This window comes from Anser cygnoides, chromosome Z (genome assembly GCF_040182565.1).
Source record: "Anser cygnoides isolate HZ-2024a breed goose chromosome Z, Taihu_goose_T2T_genome, whole genome shotgun sequence".
Lineage (NCBI taxonomy): Eukaryota > Metazoa > Chordata > Aves > Anseriformes > Anatidae > Anser > Anser cygnoides.
Window position 1 is genome coordinate 49922381 of NC_089912.1, and position 18228 is coordinate 49940608.

The following is an 18228-nucleotide window of genomic DNA, read 5'->3' on the forward strand; positions in this document are numbered from 1 at the left end:
TTTTTCCCTTAAGTGGCTGTGTAACAGCTGTGATTTAAACATGGGATCCTTCTGCATATACAATATTATATATAACATTTAAGGAAAAAAATGTAAAAAAGGGTGAATTTTCTTTTTTTTTTTTCAATTAAAAACAAAACCAAAGCAAACAAACAAAAAATCATGTCATATTCATAGGGAACTCTAGCCCTGAAGGTGTTATCCACAGAGATTGCATCAAGCCTCAATCACAAATATTAAGTTATAATTTTGAATTTTCAAAATGTTTGTGCACTTGGGCATTTATTGATTTCACATAATTGCTTAACATATATGTCTCCCTTGGAACCAAAAAGGGATAAATAGATCAAGATAACAAAAAGTCTATCTATGGTATTTTAAAAAAAGTGTTTACTACTTATATTCTAAAGATGTAAGATACTTAAATACATGTATTATTTCCTTACAGCCTCTTTCTTCAGGATAATCAGTAACACTGTTCTTTCATAAGGGACAGGTCTATGTCATAAAAACAACACTGTCTAATATTTCAAATACGTATTGAGCTTTCTGTTTATAAGATCTAATATTGAAATAGTGTTTGGCTTTCTTCTATGCTTCATTTCTATTTGCCTTGCGATGGCTCGAGTACAATATGTTTAAAACATTGATAATGGTACCTTAGTGGTAACGGTGTAGAAACTGGCTGAGACAATATTAATGCATCATGGGCAGAAAGCTGAAACACAAAATAGTTCATGATTGGCAAGAACAATTCCAAAGTTAGTGAAGTAAAATATTCCAATGTAACTACATATCCATAATATAATAAAATTCCTGGCGGACAGAGTCACAATGTCATGCAAGAAATGTGAATCAAAAACGTTTGGAGCTTTTGTTCACTAAGTCAACAGAGCTTGTATTAGTCACCAAAATAATTCTCAGAAGTTACAAGAAACAGTTTATGACTCATTGTTGAACATGTAGCTACTGCTAGGTGATTAAGCAGAGATCACAAGAGAGAGCGCCCCAGGGGACTAACATATGAACCACAGTACTTAGTGGACAAGTGAAAGAAAGATAGAAAACAAACAACCCCCAATGGCACAGTGCGAATGATGTCTATAAAATGAAAGACCAATATATGGCAGAAATTTCAAAAATGCAATTAGGATGCTGCTGCAGTCTGTACCACCCAAAATCTGAAATAGCTTACTTTGCAAGGTTACCCCAGGTTTATAACAACGTAAGAGAAGGCTATTTCACCCATCTCCTCCCATCTCCCTTCCAGCAGTTGGATATTCAAAGCTGAGTAAAAAGCCTAAAAGAAGAATCCAGACTTTCAAAGGCAAAATGGAGTATTATGATAATTAAAAATGAAAGTAAATGTTTTGCCTACCTGCACAAGAATTCTTGGCCTTTGTGGTGAAGGGAAAGGTATATTGTGCATAAAATGGGATATGTGCCTGAAAAGAAGATAAGATGTTAGAAAAACAGCATTGAGGACTAAACAGGGACTGAAAACAATGTCACATTTTGGATTTTGTATGTACCATACGTTATAGAAGTACAGTTACAATTTATTTACTGTTTTGATAAGTTTAGGAGCCTATTTACACAAACTGAAGAAAGAAGCCTCACTCACTCACATTTCATGAGTGAAAATTAATAGTGGCAGCTTCATATGTGCATGCAAAAGTTAAGAACACACTGGCCTTTAGGCAAACCATGTAAAAATCTCTGGTAGACTGTAAAAATCTCTTCATGTTACAGAGTTTCTCATCAGGCTTAGCCACGAGAAAGTATATGCTTCACTACCAGAAGCCAATGCAATTTTGAAGATAACAAGTTTTCAGTGAATTTTTTTTTTTTTTGAATCCCATACAATGAAAAGCATCCTCTATAAAGTTTCATATTTTTATACATACATATATATGGGGTGGGGGAGCAGGGAGGGGAAAGGGGTAAGGGAGCAGAAGGAAGAGGGAGAGAAACAGAATTCATCTGCAGTAGTTGCAGAGCTTCAATATAGACACATACACACTGCTAATGCAAAGAGTCCCTGAGCTTACATTTAATAACCTAAAATACAGGACTGCAAGTACTGGCATGTCTCTTACAGCTCAACCATTTTTTGTGTCTGACAAGTATAAAAGAAAATTACACAGGCTTGAAAAATTTTAACAAAAAAGCAATGGTAAAAATCTGCAAAAGCTACTCATTAAACAGAAGAAACTACGATTTCTCTCAGTGCAACCAGTAACAATGTAAGCTGTATAGGGCAACCAAGATAATGGTGGAAATGCAGCACTTATGAAAGTGTGACATATATATAAGATGACCACTTGAGCTGATATAACCATCTTTACACGTTAGCTTGAAAAATGTTTTACGTACTTTTCAATGGGAAGAGGATGAGGTCCAGAGACAGACAGTTTGTAGATGAACATAAGGAATTTTCGAAATGCTTCAAAGAAAGGCCAATGTGAGAGAAGGCAGATACATTTATTAGAATTGATGGACTTGGAAGTAACCACTTTCCTCTCTACAGCTGTCAAGAGACCCAGCTGCAATTGTTGCTTTTCTGTTAGCAGCTCCCGGGGATAAGGCTCATAAAACTGAATAGCAGCACCATAAACCTAAAAGATGAAGAAACACAACTGAGCAGACTCAGTATTTAACAGCAGTTTGGGTTACAATTTTTGAACTATTCATAAGTCATTGGTGTCTGCACACATAGTACAGTGGTTTTCTTAGTAGCTTGTGAAAACTATTTTTCATTTATATAACATACACTAAGCATCCTTATAAAGGAAATGTTAAATATTTTGGACTCTTGTGCCTCTCTTCCTTTTTGTCATGGCACTCAAAGTATTTATACTCAGTAAAATGAAAGGGAAGGAACCAAACCGCATTCCATAACAAAACCCTACCTATTAACTGTTACTGGTCAAAAAATCACTTCACAAAATGACTGTATGCCGTAACATTCTCTTATCTTTACCACGCTAAACAATAAAAATTATTTTAGTTTTGACTCTATTTTAATCAAACTAAACAGGGACCAATCGTTTCTAATATTCTTTTCTTTCTTGCATAAGTTTCATAACTGACTGAATTATTCTAGCAAGTTCAGCAAAAGGAGAGCAGAAAGAGATGGATACCAGAGCATATGTTATTTCTGTGAAAAATACTGGCAGCTACTGTATTCACCCTTGCAAATGAATTATTAATACCTTGGAGAAACACTTTTTCTTGTTTGGCCATAGAGAAGTATATAAACTTCTCTGATGGGGGACTGAGACAGAGTGAAAGTTAAGTTGTCATCATTAACGAGGCCAAACTATTGTTTATTGGTCACAGACAGCTAACCACATATTACAATCACTTACTCCCTTTTGTAGTTCACACACAAGTGCACAGTTGGCAAGCTGAAGCAACAGCTGAGAGACCAACCTCCAAAAAGCACTCCCTTGTTTTTATCAGGTAGTGTTAATCCTGGAGTCTTTGTCTGCATATAGCAGACACTAACTTCTTACACGTGGGCTGAGTCATGCAGCACATTTTTGTTGCCTGTGGGTGCTGCTGGGCTTTGTAAAGATTCCACGGACTGTTGGTGTTCTAAGTTTATCAGTTCATGTGAATTCAGACAGCACCATTAGTTGCAGGAGATCACCAGTTCTTGACCACCTTTCACATACTGCCTCTCAGCATGTAGATTTCTGCTCTTCTCTTGTTTTCTGATAACCATCTTCCTGCCCATACACACAGACACCTGCACAGCCAATTCATACAGATTCACACAGAACCAGCTTTTGATGTGATCATGGGAAAAGCACAACTACTTCAACATTTCTAACACATGGTAAGTGAACTTCACCTTCACATGTAGGCTACATTTCAGTTGCTGGAAAGTTTTCTTGAAAGAACAGAGAAATCCATGCCTTGTGATTTTAGGTTTGCTAAGCATATAGTTCTGCTTATATGGGTCTACACAGCACAAACTCTTCCATCTACTTCCTGCTTTGGTTTACCTCTACCTCATAAGAACACTTAAGACATACAGTTTTAAAAGTGAAATATTTAACAATTTCTTTAGTACTATTTATCAAATACAGAAGAGATGATGCCTATTTTATCTCCTTATCAGACATTTAAATTAAAAGCAAAGAACAGTCACAATGTGCAGCCATACCTTTTCTGCAGAAGAACAGGTCAGTACAAACGTTGAGAACACTGGTAGCGGATATTTGGTTTGAGGGTCCCAGCATTCAATAGTAGCTCCCATAGGAAGGCAGAAGAGAGGTACAGATTCTGACAATGGGAATGACTCATAGTTCTCTTGAGGGTATCTGAAAATTAAGCCTTTGTTATGGGAGAAGTAAAAGTTAGTGAATTTGCTCTGGAAGCCCTAAATAAGTAAGCTATATATTTTCCACAATACAGAGATACGTCTGTTGCTTATCTGGACTTAATAACTTAAGATTGCATCCACAGAAGAAGAAAGTCTCTAATTTAACAGTGAGACTAAATCATCCATGTAACAATCATTTAGAAATTGTATGTGAATGCTTAACATTTCCTTTCAATAACAGCTCAATTACCAGTACATAGTTAAAGCTTATTACTGAAGATTTTGACTTTAAATCAGTCAGGAACTTGTCCTATTTAAATGTGCCATTGAAACAGATTTTATTACAAAGAAATTCCTATGAAGAAAGAGCTAATTATCTATTGGGATAGCAGTACAAGTATCTCCACTGAAAAGAGGATGAATTAGGTCTGTATTTTCTGCTGAGTTAATGTGTTCAATCTAAACAAATTGTTACCCCATTTTCAGAAGTATATTTAAGTCTTCCTTGTAGAAAATGAGTCCACAATCATCAGTTTACTTCTGCTGTTCAACCAACTTTTTTAATGGTACACTGACTTTGTTATTCTGTGTGTTTCGCTTCTACTTAATAGTTTACTCTAAAAGGAACTTATTGCTCAGTAGAAACTTTTGGAAGTTTTTCTTGACTTCTGGAGGAAAAAAATCTGTGGCAATGCATTAAAATTTTTTAAAATCTTTCTTTTCCTGTATGTCTTTCTCATTTATTGCTCGAAGTATTTTCACATTCCTTTAATAAGAAAGGAGTGAATAGCTCTGGAGCTGAAATAAATGAACACATTTAAATTTCCAATTAAAGACACTGCATTAACTGTGAGGCATGGAAGGAAATATGAATAAGGTTGATTGGAATTTTCAATTACTCTTCCTTCTCCTTCACCACCAACACAAGACACAAACTATGAAGTCACTTGTTACATATGAAATGCCTGCTAGACTTTTCATTTAAACTCCTAAGCCACCTAACCTGTCATGATACACACTGAGTTAATACAAAACAATGCTGTTTCTATTAAAGCTTTTTGTTCGTTTGTTTTTCCTGGAAAAATTGAGGAAAGCAAAATTTCAATTTCAATTGACATGCTCTATGAAAAGAATTTTGACAGACAACACTCACCTTTTAAAATTTTTATTTGAATTCAAGAAGGTATCTGAATCTTTATGTTAACATGCTTAGACGGTCTGCTTCTAAAATTACTTACCAGCTTTATATGCTATGGAGTTAGAAGCTGGCACAGACTTCTTATAACAAAGGTATACACTGGAACCCCACTGGAAGACACAAATTTCATCTTGGAGCAAAAAAAGACAACAACAGGCACCACAGAAATCAAGTATAAGCATTTGAATATACTCCCACTTACAAACAGAGCAGAAATTTAACTAAAATATGTTACAGAATAAAATTACTGTTTGGCTGCTGAGTGCATTTAACTCAAGGAATGTAGAATTCACCCTTTCCGCATTCTTAGAGATTACAGATTTACATAAAATAATCATACCACTACACTGTTCTTTGACTTATTTCCATGTAAGAACAGGGAAAAGTGAAGCAGATTATTTGCAGCTTTCACACATTACATTTTCTCGGTTATACAAAATGAGACACTCATGGGTAGTGAAATTCTAAACACCTCCAGTGTTTAATTAATTATTTAATTCACTGGAAGCCTTTAACATACTTCCAGAAACTGCCTACTTGCATAGTCTTTTTGCAGTTTGCCTACCATTTGAAAAAAATCATATACTTCAGCCCGAAAGAAATAAACACAAACCAGACTAAATACAAGGAAACATTAAAAAAAAAGTGTAAGCACTAATTATCATTCTTACATATCTTTGTAACATGGTCTTAATAATAACAAAGAAAAAAAATTTTGTTTCATCCTAGGAGTATCAGCATCACCAAACAAACAAAAATCCTAAAGAGTACCCAGACATGAATATGCAAACTAAAGTAGTAATCACTTTTGAAGGAAATTCCTAACACAAAAGGAAAAAATCAGTGTAACACAATATAAAATTGAAGTCTCACACGAGGTATATAGAATGAAACAATTATGATGCAGCCATAGAACACCATCTTAACAGTGCTGGGAAAAGTTCAAAGTGCTCCTCCTCCTCTTTTTTTGTTTGTTTGTTTGCAATTAAAAAAAAAAAAGGTAAAAATACTTAACACTTAAATACTCACCATACCACAATTTAAATTCTTATCAACTTTGCAGAATGTATGAGGAGGGGTTTCTCCTTTGCTGGTAACAATAACACAGATATCTGTCACTGCCAATGAATTTTGAGGTCGTATTGGAGGAGCCCTTCGATATGTGATAAAGATCCTCTGAGAAGACGTTGAACTATTATTAACATTAGCACAACGACCATAAGGAGTAGCTTGAATCACCTCACAGCCTGAAATGATACGTTCCTTGCCTTCATACAGAACTCTGCAGACAGGAAGGAAGCAAAATATTACACACATTCAGGTACATATGAAATTATTTAGGCAAATGTACAGAAATAGTCCACTCGGTGGCAATTGCCTAGCACAACAGATCTGAGCATTTCTTAGAAATTATTTCCATCACTTAAAAAAAAATTTAAAAAGGCAACAACAATAATAATAAAATTAAAGAAAAAAACAACAAAATATAAAAGTCTGCTTCCCACATCAATTTTAAACTAAACTAATCAGGGAAAAGGAAAACCAGTAAGGATTTACGTTCGTAGTTTGGCTAACATTTCTTAGTCTATAACAAAAAATAAATAAAAAAACAGACACAAAAATAACATTTTGGACTGTAGAAAAGAAAGAAATAATAACTACAGTTATTCCTGTATTCCTGGAAACCAGAATACATGATACATGCCCGTTCTGCACCATTTACATGTTATCTGGATTTTTTTGGCCAGATCACTAGATTAGATCTCTATATTTGAGGTATGGGGCACCCACAGCTTCTCTGGACAGCTTGTGCCAGTGGCTCACCACCCCCATAGTGAAGGATTTCTTCCTAACATCTAATTTAAATCTCCCTTCTTTTAGTTTAAAACCATAACCCCTTGTCCTATCATGTTTAATCAAAAAAGCTTTTTTTAGCTTATACAGATCCAGCAATTCTCAGAATTTTCAAAGTAATACACCACAAAGCTTTTAAAAACCCCTTGAAGATTATTGACCATCTGTAAACTAGAATATAAAAACGTGATTTCAGAGAACAAACATGTATCTTGTCATAGTATTGAGGACATATGTTGGCTACAGCCCTAGAATTCTTTAATAAAGCAAAAGGAATCACACAGGTTGGTACCTATCAGGCTGCCATATAAATTTAGTCAGCTAGTTAATGCGGGACAATACCCTTCACCTTCAACAATTTTTTCAGTTGTAGATTCTTCTCCAAACATTTTTGCTACATTTAAAACAATGTGTAAACAGTATGATCTTTTTGAACCTGAGTTAAGTGTTCCTGAACTACAACATTAGTTTTAATATACTACTCCACTGGTTTGCGATACATTTACAGAAAGTACATGTTATCCAAATGACTTCCAAGCCACATACTTATCTGGAAAAAAGATGTATTTTGCTCTTCTTATTGGGCTGCCTACTTTAGCAAGATAAACAAAAAACAAAAACAAACAAAGAAACAAAGCCACGTGCAGCTGTCAGGTCACCTTCATTCAGGTGTCTGCATAAACAGTTTACGTAATCACTTCACATCACTGCCTCACATTGATGACGAAAGCATATTAACAGACCAGTCTCCAATGTCAGCTTCAGTTAAAACACATTAAATCTAAATAAAACCGATTAAAACTCAATAATTTAAAGGTATTCCAGATCCATTTGTAAGCTGACAGCTTTTGAGAAGGAACACCATATCAATTAGACAATTCCAGCAGTTCAGTTTAAAAGGTTTACAAGTACTCTCAGAAAGATGTTTAAAGACTGTAGAATTTCATTTGTGCAAATACTTCTAAAAGCTAAGGGGGCTGACCAGTTTTAAAGGCTGCAGCAGTGGAATCACCTCCTCTCAAAAGCAAGAATAAAAAAAAAAAAGCAGCCCTCATCTCTACACATACGCCAACAGAAGTATTAAAAACATACCATTTCCTGACCTCACACATAGTAGGGAGTTTAAGAAAAACAAACAGAACACCCATGATCCAACACCCATGGATCATTCAAAATAAACAATGTTTTTAATGATTCAGATCAAAACATTCGGAGTGATGCATGAAATATTTAACATGACACTGTATACATACAAAGTCCTCAATACGAGAATAAGTTTGCATCTACTTGTTTCAGCTTCCCAATGTCTCCCTTCAGGTTAATTAGTATTAATTGGGATAAGATTTGTTTCCTGTTTCAGCTTTTGCCCTCATCCTAAGTGCACCTTACTACATTATTTTATCAACTTCTATTCTACAACATGCTCTATCAGTAAAGTTCCATTCCAAGCAAAATGTCACCTGCAGTTTCCTCTAGATGTTAGGTCTTTTATTTCTAAGTAAGACCAAGAACTCTGTTATCTCTTTGTAAGGCTGTGTGTGTAATGTTGCAAGCATAAGTTCTCTCTCTGACCAGTTTTGCTGATTTAAAATCTTGTCACCTGGTATCAGGTAACAATGCTTGGATAAGACCTTCTTGCAGATCAGTTAAAAGCCATAATCCACAGAAACTGGGCTTCTGGAAAATTATTTCAAAATAGGCACGCTGTTGCAAAATTGCATAGTATGGGCCTGCTCTTCAGCTTGACTCCTCCTTGTGTTCTAACTACATTTCTGCCTTTTAGATTCCTTATGCTCTATAACTCTTTACAACAACTCTTATCTCATTTAAGAGAAGGCAGTGCACTAATGTTAGATAATAAAGGAGCTAAAATGAATACACTAGGCAGTAGGAGTGTCAGAGGTTGGATCAAACAGAGGAAAAAGATTGAGTTCTATTTTCTATTCCTACTGCCACCACTATTATTATTTATCTTAACATACAAGTGATTAGTTTCCTCTTTATTATCCTAGGCTGTTCCAAATGCCCTACTGCAGTTGCCACACGAGTGAGTTTAAGGAACAATGAAAGATGATGGCTACTGAGGACATTCTCCGTTTTCTCTTATGCTCCCTGAACTTCAGGTTCACTTTTGTTTCTAAAATATATCTCTAGTGAAGAAAAGCATTTGCTCAATCAATATTACTGTAAACACTTTCAGAAAACAGTTACACAGAATGAGATGCATCCATAGCACAGAACCACTAACTATCTAATTAAGAAATCTAGTATTTCTTAATTTACACAGTGGAAGGTACCTAACTTTAACCTTATTCAGTAAGAGAAGAACCTCTGCATTAGACAACAAATCTAAGACTCTCTCCTTATTCTCTTCCATAGTAAGTGTTACAAACAGCAAAATTACTTAGACTTTTTAAAGCATTTTTCTGTCAAGTTTTCTTCCATTTAAGAAACAAGTTCTGGAACTCTCCCCCATTCCTAATAACTGACACTCAATGAGGAGAGATCTTGTTGCGAAGTCCCACTGCACTTAAACTGAAGCAAATCTCAAATCTCATTTTTCCTGACATTCCAGAAGAGGCAACAATTATTTGGAAAAAAAGCAACAGAATGACTACCAGCTGAATTATTTACAGTCATATAAGCTTAAAGTACTGAATTTTAGAGCTATATATATGAAAAGGATCTAATGGATCATTATTCTAGGATCAAACCTTTATTCTTCCAACTAAAAACAACCGCAGCAAATGCAACATTCAGAGGAATGGTAAATGGTTTAACTGTGTGCAAGTGAGCAGCTGCAACAGGAACTCACTACCAGCTTACAGATCCTTCAGCTTAAGAGCCAGTAGAAGAATAGGAAGGTCGGAGGATAGGAGTGAAAGAGGGTAGAAGGCACTGAAACACAGAACACAAGGAAAATGGCAGAGAATCAGTGGAGAACACCCTCATCTCCCCCCTTCCTCTAAACAGCATTTGTTTAACCTGTTTCCCTAAAAATAACCCTGAAAGAAATATATATACACATATTTATCAATAATTATTTGAATACTCAAACTGCATGATAACTCTGCTTTAAAGATATATATTAACCTATAAACACATTTATTTACAACCCTAAATAGTATATTTGCTATATAATACCATAACTGTAGATTTAATGTATTTACATTTATTTTATATTTATGTTATTTTATAAGCAGTTGTATTAAAGTAGTATATGTAACATTTACATAGAAGTTGTTTGTATATATACATATATAGGCCAGTCAGTCTCACCTCTGTGCCTGGCAAAATCATGGAGCAGATCCTCCTGGAAACTCTGCAAAGGCACGTGGAAAATAAGGAGGTGATTGGTGACAGCCAACATGGCTTCACTAAGGTCCCTTTGAATCCAAACCATTCTATGATATATGTGTATATATATAAACAGCATCTAACCATGGATTTGACCCTTCTGAGGGATATAATCTTCCTCTACTTACTACATCCATTCAGCATGTCAGCTGAATTAACAGATACTTAAGGCTCAATGCTAAAACATTATTTCACACTTTTTTTTAACTAAAAAAAAATATATTAGAGAACAGAAGAAATTAGCCTTCAGACCGTACATTTGACTTGCTTATACTACCTCTCTTGCCCAAACTCCACATTTATTTGAACATACTGAAATTTACAAAAAAAAAGTTTGCTCTAACCATCTCTTGAATGTAGTTGCAAAACAGCAGGAGCAGCAAGGGGAAAACATTCATATGCATCACTGCTCAGAGAGAAAAGCCTGCCATTATTTGTTAGGTATAACACTCTAACTAGATCTGTGTAAAACAAAATATAGAATAAATGCTACTTGCCAAACACAATAGTTTTCCACCCATCATTTAAAACAGAGTATCTGCCCAGGAAGCTCATAGTCAGTCAACTATTTCCCTGTTTTGCTTATCAGATATTCCCTGTGAAACCAATTCCAGCATCCATTGTAAAGTTAAGGGGGACATGAAAATACACATGTACTAGCAGAGTCCCTTCCATAAAGGCATATGCTGGAGACTACCGGTTTAAATATCACTTTTAGGAATTACCCCCTCTACTAATTTTTCCTCTTGCTAAAACTTTGAATTATATGACAAAGTTCATAATAGCATGCTGAAACTCTACGCGTTCAAATCTCATTATAACAGTTATCTTGCAGTTTCAGTCACACACATGGAAAACAACTATTTTAAAATCACTGTTTCACTGAAAAGTATTAGAACACACCTTAGATAGCCAAGATGAAATGAAATTGGAATATACAAGGTTAATTGTACAACTTGAACTACGATCCTTAGATCACAGATCTTGTCACATAACTTATCTCATTACTAAGATTTCACTACCAGTTTTTTCCAGACTGGACTGTACTTGTCAACTGGCACTCATATACTGGAGGTCAAAAGCAGAGCACGTAGGCGTTGTGCTTGACGTGCTTAAACTTACAAATGAAATTAACTAAACTTACAGGTTTGGTACAGACACATTCTTTACTTTACTTTTCAGTGCTTATTTAATAAGGAAAACCACACACCTTTCTTAGTCTACCACAACTGTAGCAGTGATGATCCCTCCCTCCCCCATCTTCTGTTTTCTTTTTATCCAGCAATTCTCATCATCCTTATCCAATCCAGAGAAGTAACGGTTCTATATAAACAGGTCAGACAATACTGCAGTGCTTCATGAGTTGTTATAGATGGAGAATTACCTCAAGATGCTAGTATCACAAAGTATAACCTTCAGCACCTCAAGACTTTGGGGGATTTTTTGATCTTGCTCCTGAATATTCATACTTAACCCAGTATTCTGTAAGTAATAAAATCAGTTCAGAGCTTCACTGTCCTCCGTCATTTATTAGGCACTAAACTTCCAGTACTCTTAATGATCAACCACACCACTCAGTCACGTCCACTCTGCTTTTTTCCTTCTCTACAGCTTACCAGTCTAAATTCTCACTTTTTTTCAGTAGAGAAACTATATAGATATATTAATTTGATAAAACCTCAAGTATATTCATCTGACTTCAACAAATATTTGTTTATTAAGCTATATACCTCCAAAACTATTTACAGAGACACAGATGTTCCCAAACTTACTTTGCCAAAAGCAATTGCAGCAGCAACTTGCAGCCAAGCACACATGTAAGATAATACAGAAAATTGTTGACATCTCAGGAAAACGAGAGACAGAAAACTGATATTCAGATCAGCTCTACTGCTAGTACTGATTTCAGAGTTAAGAGTTACCAAATTCCACGGGGAAAAAAAATAGCTTTATACTGTAAAGACTGAATCTTACAAAAGCTGAAGAGATGATTTTTTTTAAGTTGCAAAAAGCAGTCTCAGACACTCTAGAAATGGGCATAAAAGACTGCAATTTCAGAATTAAAGAAGTTTTGGAGATAAGTAACAAACAGATTTCTCCACAGATTTCTCCACTCTGAAAGTCCGCACTGAAAGTTTACCAAATTAAACCATAAGTTCTGATTTAGACTTCATGGAAAAAAATGTTCACATTTCTAGAGAAGAACAAAAAGGTTTTGATTTATTGGTTATGAGAGTATAATCATTAAGAATTATTGCAGGTAATCACAAGAAAATATTAAGTAATTTCATGGAATTTATAAATACCATAGACATGTTGTTGCAATACAGTAAAATATACTTCAGGTTTTCAAACACAGTACTAGTAACTCTTCAGAAACTTAAGCATCAGACAAAAAAAAGTGTGTTTTTTGGAATACAAGTCTGATTAGAGTTGTCAAGAGACTACATAATCAATCAAGTGTTTGCAGACAATCATGTCAGAACTTGTAAGCAACCTCAAAAATACTGCGATCTGACAGTAATGCAGGCTACAAGATCCTTGGTAAATGGATTATTTTTAGAACTTTATTTCAGTGTTCTACCATTTTTAAGTGGTATCTATCAGCTTGAAGTGTATTTCACATGATAGTATTTTAGTTGTCTTCTCAAGTCATCATTTCCAGATGAAACATTACAGTTTGGGTTTTGAACTATACTATTTCTATACATCAATTTTGTACTGTTTCCTTACCTTTCATAAAACGGCAGCAGGGAATTTCTCATATTTGATTTGCTCCATAATATCTTTTTAAGCTAAAACAATATCATATAATTTTAATCTAAAACATTGTAATTCCTTCTAAAAAGGCAACTTCACTAGAAGACTGACATGTTTTCTGAACTTATTTCAAAATGAAAATGCTACATGGATATAAACACAATAAACAGTATATATTCAAAGTGCATATGCTTTCAGAAGCTTTCTCACATCTGTTTTCAGCATTGTCTGTGAAGAGTAAGATTTGATCATTACTGAAGGAGTAGTTACATTATTGAAGTATAGTTACAAAAGTCTCACCCAATGTCAGTAAGAGGTGGTTTGTCTCGGCCTCTCTTGTAGCAGAGAAAAAGTTCAGGGCTCTTAAGACTTCCATAGTTTAGGTTGGCTTGAAGGGCTGTAGGGGTAGCTTCAACACAGGTGTATCCCTCTGGGACAGTTTCACCAGCTGATTTAATGATCACAGCGATGTCAGTAATTGGAGCCTTTGGACCAGTTGACTTTGTTTCCTGGCGGCTTATTTCTTGGTCCAGGAGGGTTGCAGTATCTGTATCAGTGAGTCCTGCCACTACAAAATAGTCAGCCACTCGTGGACCTTTGTCTTCTATCATGGTTATGCTAGTACTTCCTGGAGAAAATAAAGAGAAAGAAATCAAACAGTCTGCTTTCAAGATAAATCCCTTCCCTAAACATGTATCAAAATTTGAAACATTTGAAGAAGGTTCAGCAAATCAAAAAATTCCATGTAGGCTTCAGAGATTTCAAGAAAATTCTAGGGAAATCCAAAACAAACTTTACTTTATGCTGCTCAAAAAGATAACTTTGTAATTTATTAGATTCCAGTTCTAGTGCCATAATAGAAATGTTTTGGCAAGAATAACATTAAATTCCTAAGTTTCTTCCTTCAAAGTTCCTAACACAGCAGCTACACAGAAAATTAATTGGCATTACCTGTTAGACCATTCAAGCTCTTCACATGCCTTAAATTAATTCAGATACCCCTAACTAAAAGCATCTCTATTTTTCTGGCATTACTTTGTGAGTAATTTGACTACAGAATCTTGCCTTTTTTTTCCTCCCCTTCAGAAGACAGAACAACTCAAAGTATATGCTCACTAGTTTATCATCTGCACATTTCATCCATTTTGTTTCATATTTTAGACCTAACAGCACAGTTTTGAGACATTCAGCTGGCAAGTATAACATCTGGAAATCATTTACAGAAATCACACATCCAAACCCACATTTCATCAGCTGATCAAGCTGTACACATCATTGCTCAGCTGCACATTCCAAATCTGGAAAGAGTTGTTCTCCCAACACCCAGTGATGTTCACTAAACATCTGATTTTAAAATACGCAATGCAATTTTCTCTTAACAGCAAAAGCGGCTGACAGACTATATTTAAATTTCACAAATACAGTTACAAGTATTGGATTTCATAAAATAACTATCCTTTTAAAAGCCAATTGAGAATTATTTAAACAACAGCTACCAAGCAAAAACCTGAATAATGTCATACTCCTTCAGTGAGGCAGGGGACACCTTCTTTTAGATGCCCCTATTTCTTTCACCAGATTTCTGGGGATCCCATCTATATAGGTAAACAAGACCAGAAGTCTTGGCTTCCATCTTTGAAAACAAGCCTGCCACAACTCCAAGGTCCTAGCTACCAAGGAGTTGTGGTCCATGAACATTACTCATTAAGTGCATCAAAAATGAGAAGCATCGCATTCAAAATATGCTTACTGCCCTGATAATTGCAGAAACACTGGCCTCCATTAGCAGAAAGGTGGTTTGAGGAAAAGAGTATAAACCTATTCTCTGCAACGTGCCTTCTCCTCCAGTTCTTACTCTGTTCTTACTGAAGTCGGACAGGAAAGGTATCTTCCCCCTTTACAATTTACAAGATTTCTAAAGCTTGTTATCAAAAACATTGATTGGACAGCTGAAGAAAAAAAACAAAAACAAACAAAACCAACACAATGAGGTATTCATCCTGCATGATTACTAAGAAATGTTAGCATAAGAATACACAACTAAGGCACCAACCACTATATTGCAAGGTGCTGTAGAACAAGATGAAGGGGGGGGGGGGGGGGGGGGGGGAGGGAATAAGACATTCATATTCATGCAAATTTGAAGTACATCTATACTGTAAATAACTCAATTTTTGGCTTTCTAACATTGAAATTACAACTTTTCAAATCCATCTGGAAGAAGAAAGCCTACACCCCTTAGAAGACTTCTCTTCTGTAATATTTTCCCACAGTAATTTTCACAACATTGACTCAGTGTTCTCTGAAAACTTTGGTTAACAGCTTTTACAGGATAATCCATAAACACAGATCCTGGGAACAGACACAAAAGTGTTTGACTGCTCTGAAAATAGGAAAGCCATGGTACAGCACTAACATGACTGAGTTTTCTGGTCAATGAATAAATAAATACATAGACACATATGCATATATAATATACGGATGCCTGATCAACAGGAACAATGTAGTGTATTCTATCTCATCAACTCTTCTGTGCCTGGATCTCCTGAAGAACAATACAATGACTCAAAAGCCATAATTACTTGTTAAGCTTCTGAATGACTTTCAGCTGAACAACTCAGAACAGTTTATCCTTCTTGCCAACATAAACAACATTAAATTAATGAAAAAGCTCTTTACAGGTAAGTAAATCATCATGAAATGCGGGGATTAATGGCTTCAATTTAATCTCATATAAATTAGTGCTTCCATTAAAAAAAAATCTCTCCTTATACTGCTACTGCTCACTCCCACCTTTTCTTTCGACCAGAACCAGAGTTTGTGCAACCAAAAATGAACTGGAACAAGAACTACTCTGGCTGAACACTAACCTGGCAAAGACTGCTTAGCGTTCGACCAAAGCAGTTCTCCAGTGATTCACTGTGTCAGCACAAACAGCAGTGTAATGCCCCTTTCAGCAGCAGCACTGACTTGCACTGGATTAATCGTAAAACTGCACAGTCTAAGATATTTCAGTTTACCTCTCAGATGCCTGGACTTGTTCACAGATTTATAAAAATAAATAAGGAAATAAACCAACCTCTCCCTGCTCCCTTTAAAAGAAGGGCAAGTCCCGTGCCAGAACATCTCATATTGTGGAAAGTACTGGTTGCACTTGACATAAGTGATACCAAATTACTGGAACATGATGCTAAAAATAGCAAAATGGTTGGCATCATCTAAAGGGTTTTACTAAAAACAAAATCGTTGTTAAAATGATCCAGTCTTTTACTACCCACTCCAAGTTCACACAGCTCAGTAGGATTTTATATTTTTCTCTTAGCCATAGTTATGTTTTAGTTCATAGAAACTCTCTGTAACATGCGGCAGGTAGAAGTCAGTCACCAGACAATTCAGCTCAGAAACTTGGCACACAAGCCTTGTCTGTCAGCACAACACTGGGGGAGTTTGTCAAAATGTTCTGAGACGCTCACAGCAGTTCCCTTCCTTTTCCACAAGGATAAGTAAGGTTTCAAGTAAGCACTACAACACAGCTCTTCGAGAACATATTCTCCTATTTCAGAGAGATTTAAAGCAACAGATCTCTCAAAAGAGACCTTGAAGCTCTTAATTAAGCCATGGCCATCTTCTTAAATGCAAGATTGTATAAATGTAAATACACGCTATGCTACAAATTACCAGATAGCCACCAAAACAAATAGAAATAGATCTTCTGCAGGCTTCAGTTAGTCTGAGAATATTTTGCTTTCTGAACTGCAGGAAAAAAAAAAAAAGTATGACTTGTAGGGCAGCAAGATGAATTCACTGCTATTTTCCAGCATTTCTGTAATACTTCACACAAAAATTAGCAGGAACACTACTCTCAATTGACAAGGAAACAAACATACTTGCAAAGGACCTTTCATCATAAATTTTGTAGAATCATTACAACTTTTCCCCACTGAAATTTCAAAAGATGCTGTCCACTATCAGTACTGTGACGTACAGAAACTTACTCATATAAGACCAATAGGAAAACTTGTAACCCAGAAAATCTAGTCATTTTTATTCTAACATCCCATTCCTCCACAAAATAATACCTAAATACCACAAAAAAAAAATCTAAAAGGAAAAACTGATACCTTGGTGATATCTTGGTGTTGGATGATGAAAGTGCAGGTAATACTGAAACAAAAGCCAACTGCCACTAAGAACGAAACCTGTGAGGTGTCAACTGGACACAAATACTTATGGTCAATTCCATTCAAAGAGACACCAGTTTCAATATAAAATATTTAAAATATACATAATTCTATTAAACATTTTTTAAATTAAAATTGGGAATTCTGCTTTAAGAACGTGAGCAATACTGTCTGAGGAATTACAAAACTCAGTATCTGTATAGCTCCACAAGGACTACGGAGAAATGGTTAAAGTGAAGTTAGTTTCCCAATTCATTCATTGGCCACAACAGGAAAGTTTGCTATGAACAGTTCAGGACCAAAAATTTATTTTTCCATAAAATAAAATAAGAAAGCTTAATAATAGAAGATTTACTTTTAAAATTCACATGCTTCCCCTGAAGGAATTCCTACTGGAAGCAGTAGGTTTTGTAGTTGAGTAACAATACTAGCCTGCACAGACATTTAAAGGCACTTAATAAGCTCCATGTAAGTCAAGACTTCTACTCAGCAAAAAAAAAAAAGAGTGAAAAATTCACTTCTTTTCACTACTAAAATGCAGAAAT

General features: G+C 35.4%; 1 protein-coding gene across 2 annotated transcripts in view; it reads right to left on the reverse strand.

Annotated features, from left to right (window-relative positions):
• Positions 1-18228, reverse strand: part of DENND4C (DENN domain containing 4C) — a 70644-nt gene that overhangs the window by 33409 nt on the left and 19007 nt on the right. For both annotated transcript variants that reach the window (XM_048073514.2, XM_048073513.2), the window contains exons 2-8: positions 13803-14130; positions 6561-6813; positions 5572-5641; positions 4175-4344; positions 2377-2618; positions 1379-1445; positions 660-718 (exon numbers count right to left, since the gene is read on the reverse strand). In XM_048073514.2, the coding sequence (XP_047929471.1) occupies positions 660-718; positions 1379-1445; positions 2377-2618; positions 4175-4344; positions 5572-5641; positions 6561-6813; positions 13803-14113 (1172 nt within the window). In that variant the 5' untranslated portion in view covers positions 14114-14130. The remainder of the gene's footprint in view (positions 1-659; positions 719-1378; positions 1446-2376; positions 2619-4174; positions 4345-5571; positions 5642-6560; positions 6814-13802; positions 14131-18228) is intronic.